This window comes from Argiope bruennichi, chromosome 9 (assembly GCF_947563725.1).
Source record: "Argiope bruennichi chromosome 9, qqArgBrue1.1, whole genome shotgun sequence".
Taxonomy (NCBI): domain Eukaryota; kingdom Metazoa; phylum Arthropoda; class Arachnida; order Araneae; family Araneidae; genus Argiope; species Argiope bruennichi.
This window is the reverse complement of record NC_079159.1, coordinates 100,430,242-100,446,703: the sequence shown is the minus strand read 5'-3', so window position 1 is coordinate 100,446,703 and position 16,462 is coordinate 100,430,242. Positions and strand designations below refer to the sequence as shown.

At 29.9% G+C, this 16,462-nt stretch overlaps 1 protein-coding gene across 1 annotated transcript in view; it reads left to right on the top strand.

Moving 5' to 3' along the window:
* Positions 1 to 15,336, top strand: part of LOC129984301 (SEC14-like protein 2) — a 34,074-nt gene extending 18,738 nt beyond the window's left edge. The window contains exons 8-14 of the mRNA XM_056094159.1: positions 1,634 to 1,712; positions 3,227 to 3,307; positions 4,799 to 4,885; positions 6,330 to 6,436; positions 8,687 to 8,910; positions 12,831 to 12,973; positions 15,162 to 15,336. Of these exons, the coding sequence (XP_055950134.1) occupies positions 1,634 to 1,712; positions 3,227 to 3,307; positions 4,799 to 4,885; positions 6,330 to 6,436; positions 8,687 to 8,910; positions 12,831 to 12,973; positions 15,162 to 15,247 (807 nt within the window). The 3' untranslated portion in view covers positions 15,248 to 15,336. The remainder of the gene's footprint in view (positions 1 to 1,633; positions 1,713 to 3,226; positions 3,308 to 4,798; positions 4,886 to 6,329; positions 6,437 to 8,686; positions 8,911 to 12,830; positions 12,974 to 15,161) is intronic.
* Positions 15,337 to 16,462: the final 1,126 nt, after the last annotated feature.

Genomic DNA, 16,462 nt, shown 5'->3' with positions numbered 1-16,462 from the left:
TTTCCTAAAATTGAAGCCATATTTTGCTTTGGCAAGCAATTAATTTTATTTTCTCTTCGTATATAAGCAAATTACATCTAGTTAATATAACGACCGCCCAGTGAGAAGCGTAGAATTTACACTTGTGCAGATGAGGAGTATGCAAAAACAATCCGATTACAAACAAAACAACAATCCGAATTCACAAAGGCGAAAGTGATTTCAGCAGCAATAATTCTACAGTAACATGAAGAATATTATTTTTATTATATTATTTGTTTATAAAAATGGCAATGAATAAACAGATAATCATAGGAAAAATATTCATATTATTTTATAAGCATATTTTTATGAAGGCTTGTGAAACTCATTGCCTACTGGTTGAATGTGACTTGAGTAAAGAATTTTTGTATTATAAAATTGTCTGTTTAATGCAGAACAAAGCATTAATATAATAAAGCTATGTAGCATAAAACAAAACAGGGAAAAAACTAAGACAGCGTATAATAATATAATTGTTTTCGGAATTAAAGAACACAATGAAGGAAAATGAATGTAATATTTAAAGAGTGGCCTAAAAATTCAGAAATGCCTGAATTTTGAAAATATTTTCCAGACAGACATAAAAAAAATCGTAAATTTCTATACGAATGTATTTTTATGTTTATAAGAATATAATTGACGTAATCAGCCATTTAACCCTTTAAAGGGCCATTTTTTCTAGTCATATTATGTTAAAATATTTTTAGGCTTGAAATTAGAATAAGAAAAGGGATTCATTTAGCTTATTAGATAAATTTAATTTGATAATTTAATTAATTTGGTTCATTAATAATTAAGTAACAAATCAAGACACATCATTTTGTGTGAGATAAAGAACTGAAGCATCTAAGTTTCTGACTTACTAAAAAAATTTGACAGAACTTATGCTAACCTACGTAATTTCATACAAAGATTGATAAATTTGGTGGGAATCATACTACCATGGCCCTAGAAAGGGTTAAAATAAGGCAAAAAGGTTTCTTGTATAATCAGGAAGTATTTGCATTCATCTTTGATTAAATTTCAAAATTATAGGCATGAGCAAGAATTTCTCCTGTAATAGGAAAATAATTAGATTGAAGAGGTGTTTATAATCAAGAAATCAATATTTTATTTTATTGCATATTAAAAAATATATCCTCATTTTTTAATGTTTTCGAAATAACCTAAATTTCCATGAGAATTGTAAGTTCTGTTTTCCTGGCGGTCCACTTAAGATATGTGAACATAAGGTACAACATTGAATTTTGAAAAACTTCTCTTATTGTATAAAAAATAATTCCATGTTACAAAAGATCATACCGCTTTATAGCAATATATGGTGCGAGACGAATTCGGGTTCTGGAATGTCTTCAGTTTTCCTACTCTAGGTTCTATTGATAATTTGTATTTAGGTATGATCACTCTGGTCTTCCAAAATGACATAAATTACCATTTATTACAATTTCTGTACCTGAAATCATTCACGGATAGTTATCGTCAGTATGTAAACAGCGTCATCAAAAGAAATAGCGTTAATTATCGAACTTCATATACCTGTATTTATGTGAATAAAAGAATTGTAAATATTTACAAAGACCCAGTACCATATCTTTTATACTTATTTTCACAGCTTGGAAAAGAGATCAATCAAGTTACTTACATCGTCGATATGGAAGATTTCTCACTGGCAAGAGCAGCACGAACTTGTGGTTAGTTTTAAATTATTTTATAAATATATGAAAAAGATTAGAAGGGTAAAATTAATTATATCAATGTTGGAGTAGTAATAGATATAAAAACTTTCTATTCAGATTTTTAATAATTTATATTTAATTTAATTCTTTTAATAATTAATTTTGCTTTAAAGGTTTTTGTTAATTATAACTATGCCTCTACGTCAACGAAAGTAAAATATACTTCTTGGTTTATAAACTAGAATAATGAAATTCGGATCATGCTACAAACCTCTTTTTGCTGTCTTAATATGTAAAATGTACAAAATAAATCGTTTTTTTATATATCTTTCACTAACTGTAAAATATAAACCATCTTATCTAAAGCAAATGCCATGGTTATTCTTTCATATGTATGTACACTTTTCCTTAATTGTATATGAAACTGTTTCTCTCTCTCTCTCTCTCTCGTTTTTTTTTAACAATGCTAAATATATTTGTTTCTCATAGTATATTAACTCATGTCATAGTATATTAACTTATGTAGGCGACCAATGCATATTACTTTTTGGTTATTGGCTCACCTCGTTTTTTGTAAGTGTAGAAGTGAAATAATGCATTGATATTTTAGCGTCTTGATGTTATGTATTTTTTATTTGTAATTTGACTAATTGGTTAAATTAATGAAATTTTATAAAATTTTTATTATAAATACAAGTTTTATCTTTTCCTAATATTTATTTATACAATAAATGCATTATTTTATTTTACGTGCTTCTGTGTGCGAGAGGGGTTTTATTCAAAAGAAAGATATTAAAACTAAATCCAAAGGGAAACTATTAAGTGAAATAAATTTGTCTTTTTCATGCCAGTCTGCTCATTTAAAATTATCTGTTGCTGATCGTCGATGCATAGCAAAAATATCCCCAATCGAATATACAAACTCAATGGTTACTTCTTAGGCAATCGCATCTCTGTCCCTCGTTTTTTGTTAATTCTTTTATATAAAACGATTTGCTTTTAATTTCTATCAACCCTTGTTAATATTACAATCTTAATAATCAGTTCCCCAGACTGATGAATATGTTTCAATTTTCGATAGAAAAATGATAACTGGGGAGCAAATTGGGAACTTTTGAGTAGACAAAGGACTTTCCAGTAAAACTGAAACTTTCTTGTTATTAGCTATTCTAGACCACTTCTGAATACTGCTCCTTTATTCGTGTTTTATTTATAAGTTCCATAAAATTTTGGAATATTTTATTGCTTTCCCTATTTTTTTTAACAAATAAAGGCTTAAAATTCAAAACATTTCGCATTAATTGATTCTTGGAACATTTATATATCTCCTACCCCCCCCCCCCCGATATGTTATGACATTACAATATTATTTTAAAATCTTTTTTCCAAAGTATTTTGCTTATCTTTGTAAAGAAAAAAATTATTTTCATTTTTTTTATTATATACATTTTATTCCATTACAAAAACAGCACGAACTTTCATAGATAAAATTTGAATTCAATAAATATTTCCTTTTACTGCTTTTCTAGTTATCGAGTCGTCCTTTGATCTTCTACGCCTCATGCAGGATATCTATCCTGAACTTGGAAAAAATATGTTCGTCGTGAATGGTAAGTATTTTTATTGCTACATTCGGATATGCATTGGCATTCCGTATAGTATTCCCTAGACAAAAATATTCTTGAAAAGAATTGGGATTTCCAAGAATAAAGAAAAAAAAACTTATAATTTTTCTTAAATGTTATATTTTATAAGGCAGTTCATTCATCATTTAACTGGGGGCCGCGGTGGCCTGGTGGTTAGGTTTCGGCTTCGGAACAGGAGGGTTTTAGGTTCGTGACCCGATTCCACCGAAGAACCGTCGTGTAAGGGGGTCAGTTGCACGTTAAATCTGTCATGACCAAACGTCCTCCCGTTGGTGTAGTGTAGTGTGGAGAGGGAGGTGCCAGCTCAGGTGTCGTCCTCGTCATCTGATCGTGGTTCAAAATTACGAGGGCCGTCCCAAAACAGCCCAAGTGTTGCTTCAAACGGGACGTTAATATAACCAAACCAAGCCAAATCATCATTGAACTAGTCGCAACACAATCCTTTTTACATGTAAATTTAACTTTCCAACAAATAAATTAGTGCATCAAATTAAAGAAATCGTACGAAACGAGTAAATACGGTGACCAGCACGTGTTAATGCGATAGAAATAAAAATTCTTCGAAAGTAGAATTGATTGAAAATAAAATCGCCAATGCATGTTTATATTTTGGTATTCTTAAAAAATTTCAAAGAAATTTCTATTAGATTATTTTCTACTATTATTTTTTTCTCAAAGACTTATTAATGTTTTTTACTTAATAATATGACAATAATTTTTAATATAAGGCATGAATTTCCATATTTTATGTAATAGAAAAAGGCGCGTATACCTCTAATTTATTCTACAGATACTAACTTCATTTGAATAAAGAACCCGGGGGATTATGGCAATTTCTGTTTGAAGATTTTCAAAACAAGCAACATAAAATTTGGAAAGTTTATATGCTACCAGAATTCAGGAAACCATTTTAGAAACGCCTGAAATACTCATTACAATATGATTAAAATACCTAAAAAAAATAATGAACGTGTGAATGCGACTTGCCATGAAAGTAAAAAACGAAATCATTTATAAAGATTTTATACATATTGCTTCTGCTAATCTTTTATCAATTTGAGATAACTATGTGATAGTTTGTTTGCAATTAAAAAAAATTCTTTGTATTCTATGAAAACCTTTTTAAATTGCTGCATTTACCTTTATTTCTGAAGACGCAAATGTATATCCAAATGTGTAAATGTTTAATATATTGGAGTTTTTGATATTTTGCCAGGAATAAAAACTACACAATTTCTTAATTAAAATTATATAATTAAAAATTAATGCAGAATATAATAAGATTAACTTATTCCTTTTTGAAAAACCATAAAATATTGAAAATATATTCATTAAATCATAAAATGCTGTTTTGTCAATATATTCATTAATTTTTTCAAGAATTGCTAAAAAGTAGAACCTTTCTTTGGTACATTTTTTTATTTTTTTTTTAAATCTTTCATTGTTACTTTTCAGCCGCTTTTTACTTTTACCAAGCCTTCAACGTCCTCAAACCCGTATTTAGAAAGTCTTTTCTTAAAGACGTATATGTAGTTTCTAAAGGTAAGACTTTTTTTCTTTTTTTGCATGCTAAAACTGAATAATACAAGATCCATCCATAAAATAAAGTTGTTACTTCGCAACAGATAGATACACAATATGAAACCTTGTTGCATTTTCCAGAAAAATTCAATAGATGACTGGCGTAAATAACAGTTTGCATTTCTCTATCAAAGTTGTAACGGAACACCGTGAAAACAAAGAGTGATAAAATAAGCGAAATCCTTTTCTAGATTTCACATGCGCAGAAAATGAAGGAAAAAATATTTTTACTAAATTCCTAGTCAAAGGGTTAATAATGACGACCGTATATAGCAGGCGAAGCAACGCATTGTAACATTTCAACTGTCAGTAATGATGGAACTCAGTTATCATGTCACACAGATATTCCATTAATATTATCTCCCGTTCTTTTAGAAATGACGTGCTGAGTGTTTGCAGAGCTTGATACACGATCATTCACTTAACACAAAATTTCTTAAACGAAGCGGCGGAGTTCTATGACACAAAAATACAAAGGCTCATTCCATGACATGTCAAATGCATGCTTCAATGGTGAAAGCATTGAAAAATAATACAATCATTAATATATCTGTACCAGCAAATTTCTCCATATAACTGTGCTACCTTATTGTTTATAGCCTTAAATTTAGTAGCTTTATTAATCTAATGTTTCGAAGTAACAAGAGAGCTATTTTATGAAGTTATTTGTAATTTGACCGCGTTCAGATAACAAAAACATGAAATTTTTGAAAAAGCAGTTGAAAATATTTTAATAAATTATTATTTTAATTGGCATATCTTCAAAATAAACAACATATATTAACATTCATTTGAATATAATCCTTGAAATGATTTGGGGATATATTGTAATAACTTTAGATAAATTTCATCATTGCTGAAATTTGTCCTTGAAATGTGCTGATAGTAACTATAACGGTCATTCGAAATGGAAATTTCCCTTTTGAAAATTCAAAAGGATATTGAGTGTTAATATTTATCAACTATTTTCGAGATGATTTTCTTAGTTCCTATTATCCCGCATATTAAAACAGTAAAGATCCGCAAATGATTTCGAATACTTATCGCACTTAACCAAATGTCTTGTCTAAGTTCATGTTTGAGTTAAAAGATTTTTAAATGAACCTCAAGATAGTTATAGTTTTTCCAGTGTGACAAACAGTTAAGAAGGATTCATAACACGATGTTCCTTTTTAGTCATTTTTGTTTCTCTCAAAAGTATACTATAGCTAATTGTGTCAAGCTAAATTTTTCCTGACATATACAATAGCTGCCTCCATAGAAATTACTAACTTCCACCAATTGCAATAAAACCTCTTTTGCAAAAATCTCCTTTACATTTGGATACGCCATATAATTTGTAAAAATATTTTTTGAAAATGATATAAAAGCTTCGCATTTATAAATTCATGTTCTACTTTTTCAGAGGATACCCCTGCTCTTCTCCTGAAATACATAGATGCGGATGTGCTGCCTGCTTTTCTCGGTGGCAACAGGGTGGATTCCAAGGGAGATCCATTCTGCCGAGAGTTTGTGAGTATTCATTCCTTTAATGAGCTGGTTTTTGTCATTGTACGATTAACTACAATGTTTTTATATTAAATGGCATTCGTGACCCGCTGTTGCTCGCCATAGTAATAGTACTGGATTGCTCAAAAGAAAGAAGCAGATTTAAAAGTTTTATTTCTAATAAACGACAATAAATAAATAAAATACGACGCATACAGGTTATCCTGAAATAGACTGGCGATTTTCAGGAAAACGTTTAAGGTTAAAAAAGAAACAATTCTTGCAGCAAATCCATGTGACAGTGTATAAATTTTTCCTCCATCATTTTTGGTTTTAGTTCAAAAAGTTGCAACAGTTGGCCCTGCAGACAATAAACAAATAATAAATAAAGAATTAATTCAAAATCGCATCATAATTTTTCGAAATCTTTTAATAAATGAAAATCACAGTACAATATTTTCATGGTTCTCAAAATGTTCCTCTAAAAACGGAAAACATCTGCAGTACGGGAAGGCCTCGCGCCATCTTGCATAAATTAGGATGGTAATAATCGCGTTGCACTCATTATATCATGAATAAAACAGGTCCCACTTACACCTCTACTGGAAACACTGCCCATGCAGTCTCTGTTTGAGAAAAAATGATTTTGGAAGACACACATGAGGGTTCTTGGTTCCCCAGTTCGCCGATTTTGCTTATAGACGAATTCATTGAGATATAAATATACTTCATCTGAAACCCATTTAGAGTTCGCAACAATATTGCCCTCGTCAATCATGTCTAGCGGTTCATCCCCTGCCGGCGCCCTGGCGTAGAGGTAGCGTGTCTTCCCAGGGATCAGGGCGTTCTGGTTCGGGCATGGTTGTGCTTCACCCTATGCTCTTTCTGTGAATTGTGGGAATAACTCCCACCCCTTATAAAAAGGGGTTGTGCAAGTGAATGTCATCTTCATATGAGGTAGAAGTCAGACTTCTACCCTCGGGTGCTCAAGGGCCCTTACCCTCAGACGCTACTGCACCCCACTTTTCGTGGTAACGCGGACACATCATCATCAATTCATTTCCTGACACATTCCTTTTCTCAACGGATACGGTACGAAGCGGTTGCTGTGTTTGAATTTTGTACCAGAACAAGGCTGCATATTCTTATAATTATCTTATGCATCACCGTTTTGCTCACGTAATATGCAACTGCAGTTTTTCGGACTGATTTTCTAGGAAGGCATGCGATTGTTTTCTCCGTGGCCTGTATCTTTGCTTCTGTTATAGCCGAACGTGGTCGTTCTCCTGTTCTGACTTTCTTATCCCTAATATTATCTGTTCGTTTGAGTTTCCCGTACAATTGCTTGATTGTATTCAGGTGCTAATTCTTAGCAACTGAGAATTTACACTTGAAAATTTCTTGTTGCAATAATACCCAATCGGTGAAATTCGAATACAAGAAATTCCTTTCTACCAACGAATACGTCATTTCAAAACTTTCCTACAGAATCTGCTTTTCAGCCCTCTACTGCTCGTCCAGTCATAGAACAATCCATTTCAAGTCGAAACTATAAACCCTTTTGAGTCTGTGTATCGATGATTTCTCTGCAGGGAAAACAATAAAAGGGATTTGCAGCGTCATCTGTCGACAACCTTTTAACTAAATCCAAAAACAAATCGTTAAAATAATGGTTAACAATGATAAATAACTTTAAATCGCATCTCTGCTGGATTCTTCTTTGGCTACCAGAAAATGGCAAATCATATTTTATTAATTACTTAAAGTTATACCTACCCCATCATGTATTGTTGAAGTATATCTATTAAAATGCTTATCAATTGATTAAATCATCAATTTATGGAAATTTCAATATTATTTCGTATACAAGGTGACACAAAAATGATGCGACAAATACAAAAAGGTGATAAAACATAAGAAATTGAGTAAGTTTCAAAGTTTTTGTCTAGACTGAGTTGAAAATCGAGACGATAGAGGGCGCATAGTGTTAAATGCGATGGTGTGAAGGAAAACGCAAAATAATGTGGAAAAAAAGGAATTCACTGAATGGGGAGACGTGCGGACGTATATATGAGAGACATTGTAAGCTTACTTCTATCATTCTGTGGTTTCAGAAAAAAAAAAATTCGAACTGATTATATTTTGTAAAATAAAATGTGTTTGAATTTTAGCATACATAATAGGTGTTTGTTTGCTTGTTTTTTCTTTATGAACAGCATTATTTTGTACAAAAAATATTAGTGATCTATACAATTTCCTTGATTTTTTTTTCAGATGAAATTCGGTGGTCCAATTCCGACAGATTACCATTTGAGTCGACTTCCTCCTCTGCTTCCTTCAGATCCAGGCGTTGAGAGTGTATACATCCCCGCCAGAGGCGTGTACAATCATTCTCTGATTGTGAGGGCTCCGAAATCGCGATTGCATATTGAAATGAGGGCGGAAGGAGGATCCGTGTCAACAGCAATTCTCTTCAGAGAATTCGGCTCTGATCCGAAGTAAGCGACTATTGCTTGTGTTAAGTTACGATCGTCATCCAGAAAGTAAGTTTCCCACGACCCGTAAAAAGAAACGTAATTAGCTACGAAAATTTACTTCAAAATATACATCAACATTTTAGGTACATCTTAAAGTAATAACCATCTGAAATGAAACGTTTGTCATGCTACAAAATAATAGTCCGATATCTTAGAAATTCAACTGACTGAGGTTGGAACCAGTGCATCAGAATTCTTTGACAGATCTTTTTTTGTAAAGAGTCCAACGGATGGAATTCCTTCAACTGTCATCACTTTTCAAAAAAAAAAGACTGTTTCAATAGAATTTTTCCTACGATGATTTCCAGTTCAAGTACAAAGAATCGGGACGGAACTAATGATTGGATCGTCAAACAATTCCCATCAAAGCTTCTTCAGTTGATTTTTTATGAGATATACGGTTTGCATTATCTTGTTTCAACGCAACATTCACACTGAGCATCTCACGACTCTGGTACTGAATGGCTCGTCGCAACTTCGCAAGGATTTCGCAACAACGTTCAGGACTTGAACTCGCAATTGGAGAGAGAAGTGAAAGTCAATATCCTCACCAACTACAACGGCGTTCAAATAAGAGATCGAGAACCCACAATCTACCTGGGTTGTGCCTCTGTGTTTCGTGAATTTAGTAATGTCATCACTTAGCGATGTGGAAAACTTACTTTCTAAATGACCTTTGTATGATTTTTTTAAAGTATTCCAAATATAACAATTTTGTATGAGCGTAAGAAACGTTTTTACTACAGCGAAATTTAAATATCTGTAATATGTCATTTTATCCTCTCTGACTGGAGTTGTTATAACTTAATAATGAAAGAAATGGAAAAACAAATAATTATAAACACTCCGACTAAATAAAACGTGGCTTTAACAAAAATCTTTTAGGACTTTCAGGCTGCATAAATTTAGACACTTCCTCTTCTCTTTCCTTTATCTGAACTCTCAAAGTTATATATTTTACAGCTTCCGAGAAAGAAAGAAAATGTTTATTTTTCACAATGTAAAGATAGAATCTTGTAAACCACATCGCGCTTCTTTTTTCATGTAAATATTTGTTATTTCTTATTTCTTTTTACACTTGTTCAGGTTTCTTGATGAAAATACTCTATTTTAATATTTTCAGAACTCATTATCATTTAATTCATAAATTTGTTTAAATTTTGATCTTATAAACATGTCAACATCTGGTAATGAGTTTCAAAAAATTATTTCAAGATTTTGCGATATTCGTGATGATGAAAAAAACAAATTTGACTAAGGAAATATTTAAAATAAAGCAGTAGGATTGTTCTATGTAAAACTTTCCTTATAACAAACGTGTTGCTCCTGCCCCCCTCTCCCCCATAAAATTGAAAAACTTGCCCAGAATCACGAATGCCTTGCGTGCCATTGGTGAACAGTAATTAGAAATATTGATCTTCGGCATGAATCTAAAATTTGTATTGAATCTATTGTGGGATCTTCGGCGATTCATCCCTGCGAAGCGTTTAATATAGAAATACCCCAAAATTAAATTTTTATTTTGGATACCTCTTTTATTTCTCCGACCGATTTAAACCAAACTTGCTACAGAATAGTAGATTGCTGATTGTAATCACGAGAACACATATTAAATTTTAGATATTTAAGTTATGTTTTTGAATTTACGCCTTCGAAAGTATCGACTGACAGTTTGTCAGAAATTGATAAGAATATACAAATGCTAAATTTCAGTACCAAATTTTATTTATCAATCATTATAAATCAAGGTTAGAATTTTAAACCTCTATGCCTGCCTTCTTTTCTTCACTAGATGTTGACACAATGCTATCTGAAAATAGTAACGATAAAGTAATAAATAAATAGGATATTAAAAATTCATGTCATAGTTAAAATATTCATTATTTATATTTTAGTAGTCAATATGCTCATTATTGATAATAATGTCGTAATTAAAATGTTCATTATTAATATTTCATATTAATTTAATAAATGTTCCGTATTATTAAAATTTAACTGTTCATTTTTAATATTTTTCATTATTAATATTTAACGTTCATTATTTATTTTCATTATTAATATTTACTAATATTTTTCATTATTAATATTTAATGTTCATTATTTATTTTCATTATTAATATTTATTTACATCACATTAAAATTTTCCTTATTAATATTTATTGTTCATTATTTATTTTCATTATTAATATTTAATGTTCATTATCTATTTTCATTATTAATAATTATTTACATCGCATTATAATTTTCATTATTAATATTTATTAATATGTTTCAATATTAATATTTAATGTTCATTATTTATTTTCATTATTAATATTTATTTACGTCGTATTAAAATGTTCATTATTAATATTTTGATTATTAATATTTATTAATATTATTCATTATTAATATTTATTTACATCGCATGAAAATTTTCATTATTAATATTTATTAATATATTTCAATATTAATATTTAATGTTCATTATTTATTTTCATTATTAATATTTATTTACATCGTATTAAAATTTTCATTATTCATATTCCATTATTAATATTTATTTTTTATTTAACTTATTATTAATAACTGGTTTTGAGTTTATTAAGTTATAAAGATGCAGCAGCTATTATTAGAGATAACAAATAATGAACCACAGATATTTAATTATTGATGAATTTGGAGCTAAGAAAAGAAACATTGCCGTATTTGAATTATCGCCTCTAATGGACCAGCGATAGTCCAAATACGCACTACATGCTTAAGAATAAAACTTGCAACTTGTACTGTTATTATGTAAATGTTTATGGAAACACTTTTTAGAGGTACTATTACGTACGTATTAGTTAAAGAGAAAGTGTTTATGCTTAGATATTACGCATTAAATATTTTATCAAAATAACTTTTCCTCTGTGTGAAGTTAAGTAGCAAATATATTATATAAATTATATTACTGTATCCACAAAGAGAAAGCGGTTTGGCTACAGTTTGTTGTTATAATTTATTAAAATATTTAAAAGAATCTTCAGACGATTTTGCTACTATAGTTTTTAATTCAGAAAGCAGCTATAATTACTAAGAGCCCTAATAATAGCAAAAGAACTACCTCCTCTGGCTGTAGGATCAGTAGTGAGCGAAATAATCATCATAGCCATAATAAAATTCTGGCGGGAGCTATGTTTCAGTCCTAACGGCTGTCACCAAGGGAAGTATGTCCTGTCATCTGATTGCCATTAACTCGAATCTACGCCATTACTTTACTCATCTGGGAAGCTAGAATCAATCACCATATCAAAAGACTCCCATTCACACTTTTGGGGAGCCTTTAGTAAGAGAAGTTCTTATTTTATTGGAAGTAGAACAAAACACTAAAAATAAAAATACTTTAAAAACAAAACTTTATTACATTTGGCGTGAAAAGAACAACTACTACAACCTAGATTTGCATTGCATGTGAGGAAACAAATGAAGTAAATTTGATACATGTGTCCGAATGGAAATTTTAGAATCAAAAATAACTTTTGCTTTAACTGTGCATAAAAAAAAATAGGCGCTCCAATTTTTTTAAACAATTTTATATTTGGGATGATGACGCGATTTTAATAAGCTACTTTTTTTTCTATTTTAAAATTTATTTCTTAAAAAATAAATTATTTTGTTTTAAAGGTAAACAAACTCCTATTATGCACTATATTGCTTTATTTTTAGTGAAATTTCTTCTATTAAACTGTACGTCAAAACTGTTTAGATAGCCTAAATTTGGAGTTCATTCTCTGTACTTCCCATGATCTTTAAAAGGATTAAGGTCTACAGAAACCATTATATGAAATCTTATTTTTGTGCAACTTACATGTAAACGGTCAAATAATTTAAAACACTTTTTATTTGACCATTTGTCTTAGTCATCCGGACATTCCTCCTAGCGATGTATATTTGGATGAAAATAATGAAGAATGCAACGTCCGATTAATCAGTCCATGTGTCAAGCTTCAACTCCACATATCCCCAGCTGACCTACACTGCAACTTACCATGGGCTGGTATATGTAAGTATAATAACTAACATTCATATACCTTCAAATTAGTATTAATTTAATATTTACTCTTTCTAACATATATATGTAATGTTATTCGAATCCTGTAGGCTAAATATTATGTAACATTATTTTGGTTGAAGCAGGAAGCAAGTTTGAAGACATTGAAGAGACATGTTATATTTTTAAATTAATTTTAATATCCATTTCGTGAAAGCATAATTATTTACAAGCAGGCGCAGACAAGCCCCGTCCGCTAGCGTGCGACACAAAAGCAGAAGTAAAGAAGCAAAATAAGGCACGAACAAATGATCACTAGTCTTATATAACATAGGATTTCTGGCCATTCGCCAATTCAATACACGAGGTGACCTTTGAAACCTTTTCAAGGGCACCGAAGATTATCACTTTCTCTTGATACGTAGTTACTGATGGCGAATTATTTTTACAGAGGAATTAATTAAACCGAAAGTGGAATTGGATCACGAAATAAGAGAATATTTTATAAATTATGAGAAATTAATATAAAATCTTGGAAATTAATTTGGATTAAATTAAGTGTTTAAAATATCATTGCATATATATTAAACCATGACTGAGCTTTTCCTCTTTTTAAAAAATATCATTATCAAGATCTATCAGTTGAAATGTTTTACTTTAAAAAATGAAAATACATATATATATATATATATATTAGTCAATTGTTGGGATACATAATAATTCATAAGCGTTTTTTCAAATTTAAAAATGTTTGAGAATAAAGCAATTAAATAAAAAATAACGATTACATTCCTTCCTCTTTGTATATGAGAAAATAAAAATGCATTGTATGAAGCCTTTAAAAAGTTATCTTATTTATTCATGTGTGGCAACGATGCAAAAATAAATTTGTGAAAGAAATTACGATTTGTATCATTCTTCTGGTTAAATGATGTGGCCAACTGCGATCTTATTACCTTTGGATACAGATTCTTTTTATTATGATCAAAAGCAAAAACTCTGCGTTATTTTGGGCTGCTCTGTTATCTGAAGATTGTGACAGCAAAATGACTACGAAAAAAATGGATTTTGACTTCAAATAGGAGGTTTAAACTTCTTTGAGAGGAAATATACTTTACAGATAATCTTACTGTCGTATTTTTAATTCTCAGAGATTTTTTACTTAGTTATTATTTTTGAAAATCATTCATAATCAAAATAATTGTTTTAAACGCTTTAAAAAGTTATCTTTCAAAATGGCTTGAATTTTTTATTTGGGGAAATAGAATCTGTAAAAAGATCTGAATTTCTAGTCCAAAATATTGCAACGTTATCATACATTTTATTCGATACGTTACCATTTTTTTAATTATTCTTAACCAAACTGTATGCGCACAAAAAATGTATTTAATATGGTTGCAAAGGTCAGGAATATAAATGCACTTACAAAAACAATGAAAAGTAATTTTGTAAATTTCAAATCGAGAAAAGAATTTCATAAAAATAAAAGTGATATCTTTGAAAAGCTAATTTTTGGAATTTTAAATGCCTTAATAACAGAATTTTTGCAAAAAGAAGGTTCTGAAGTTTTCAAAAAAAATGTTACAATTTTTATTGGTTCTAATTAAAAATCTAACTAAAATTTTACAATCCTCTTTTCCTAGTGAAACATTTATTACTCAAAAAGCTATTACTTGCCAAATTTAAAAGCTTAACTCAAAGGTCTGTTTTGTAGAATTTTTGAACGATTTTTAAGTCTCGCATGAGGCAAATATGGATATTATTCCAGTATGAAATCCTTGGCATGTTAAAATGCATAATATTTATTTTTACATTCTCCTCTCTTCGTTGAGCTAAAATTTCTTGCAAGAGGAATATGCATATAATCATGGACAGAAATACAATTGAAAATAACTAATAAAATAAATATATGCATATCATTAAAAATGTTTTTTTAAGTTTTCTACATTAATAATAAATATTAGAAAAGAACCTTTATATTGAAACTTCTAATACTGGCAAAGAAAAAAATTTCTAATAATTAAAAGACTGAACTTGCAGATTTTGATTAATTTCCCTGTGATATCACAATTAGATATACCATTTCATAATCATTTTAACATCTCTCTTTTTCAGAGAGACATCAGTTGCAGAACAAACACAGTAATAATTTTTTTCCTATTACATAACATGACTAATAAAAAAATATTTTTCTTTCCAGATATTTTTAGATTTGACAATTCTTGCAATTGGGTTAGTGGAAGAAACTTGATTTTACGACTTCAGATCATTGCTCCCAATTCTTGACTTCCGAAACTGAACTGTATGATTAAAAATCCTATTTTGAATTTTTTTTAGTGACTATAACTTAAATAAATTATTTTGATACATTCTAATTGCCTTTTGATCTTTTATTTAAATTTGAACACGTGTAAAATTTAAAAAAAGCAAAAGCGTTGATATCGGAACATTGCTGTCACATCGCTTAATACAAATAAAAATAAAGAATTTTTTCAAAACTAAGAAAAGTATTTGGAAACATTTTGAAAACAATTAAATAATCTCCTCGAGATAAATAAAAAAAATCTCGCGTATAAAATCCTTTTATTTTTAAGAAAATTCATAACCACAGATATGATGAAATTTTTTACCGATTTTTGACATATGCTTACTCAGTTAGCATTAAAAACACATGTGTATAAAATTTAAATTATATTAGTTTGATTTAAAACAGTGCAAATTAAATTATCCCCACAATGCCGATGACTTTATATATACAGCCATATTATGTCCGAAAATATACAAAAATCATCTAGAACTTTGAACAAAATGTTGCAGAAATGAATTACAAAATTTATCATCTGTTATGATTCCATGTAATTCAATGACAGACACTCAATTTTACAGTCAAGAATTCTTAAATACTTTAAATGTATCATATTTTCAAGCCTTTTTGAAGAAAACCAAAAACCACTAATCCTATGTTGATCATAATTTAAATACTAAGTAATTTAATTAATGAAATGATATTGATTAGCACACACTGTCACTGCTCAATCAATTAATTCTGGGAAACCGATACAAATACGTCTTTCCTCAAATAATCAGAAGACGATTTACCTTTTTCTGCAGTACGCCTACACAAAAGGGCCGTAAAACGACATGGTATGAACTCGACTAACTTCTGAAGGCATACTGGAGACTAATCACATCAAGAATTCCTCAGGGCAGTCTACAAATTTGTAGAAGTATCATGTGGTAGAGATGTCTTCTGAACAGCATACTGTAAGTGATCACATATATGTTTGATAAAATTAATATCTAGGGATTTAGTGACAAATGAAAGTGTCTAAAATCAAAAGAGTGCTCTTGAAGCCGCTCAGTAGTAATTCTCAATGCATGAGGACTGGATAAGTATAGTCCTGCTAGAATAATTGAAATCTGTCGAAATGCATAGCGGACATGAATGAGTCTAGGTGAAAAAACCGGGTGTTTATGTATATTTTATTTGTCAGATTCATT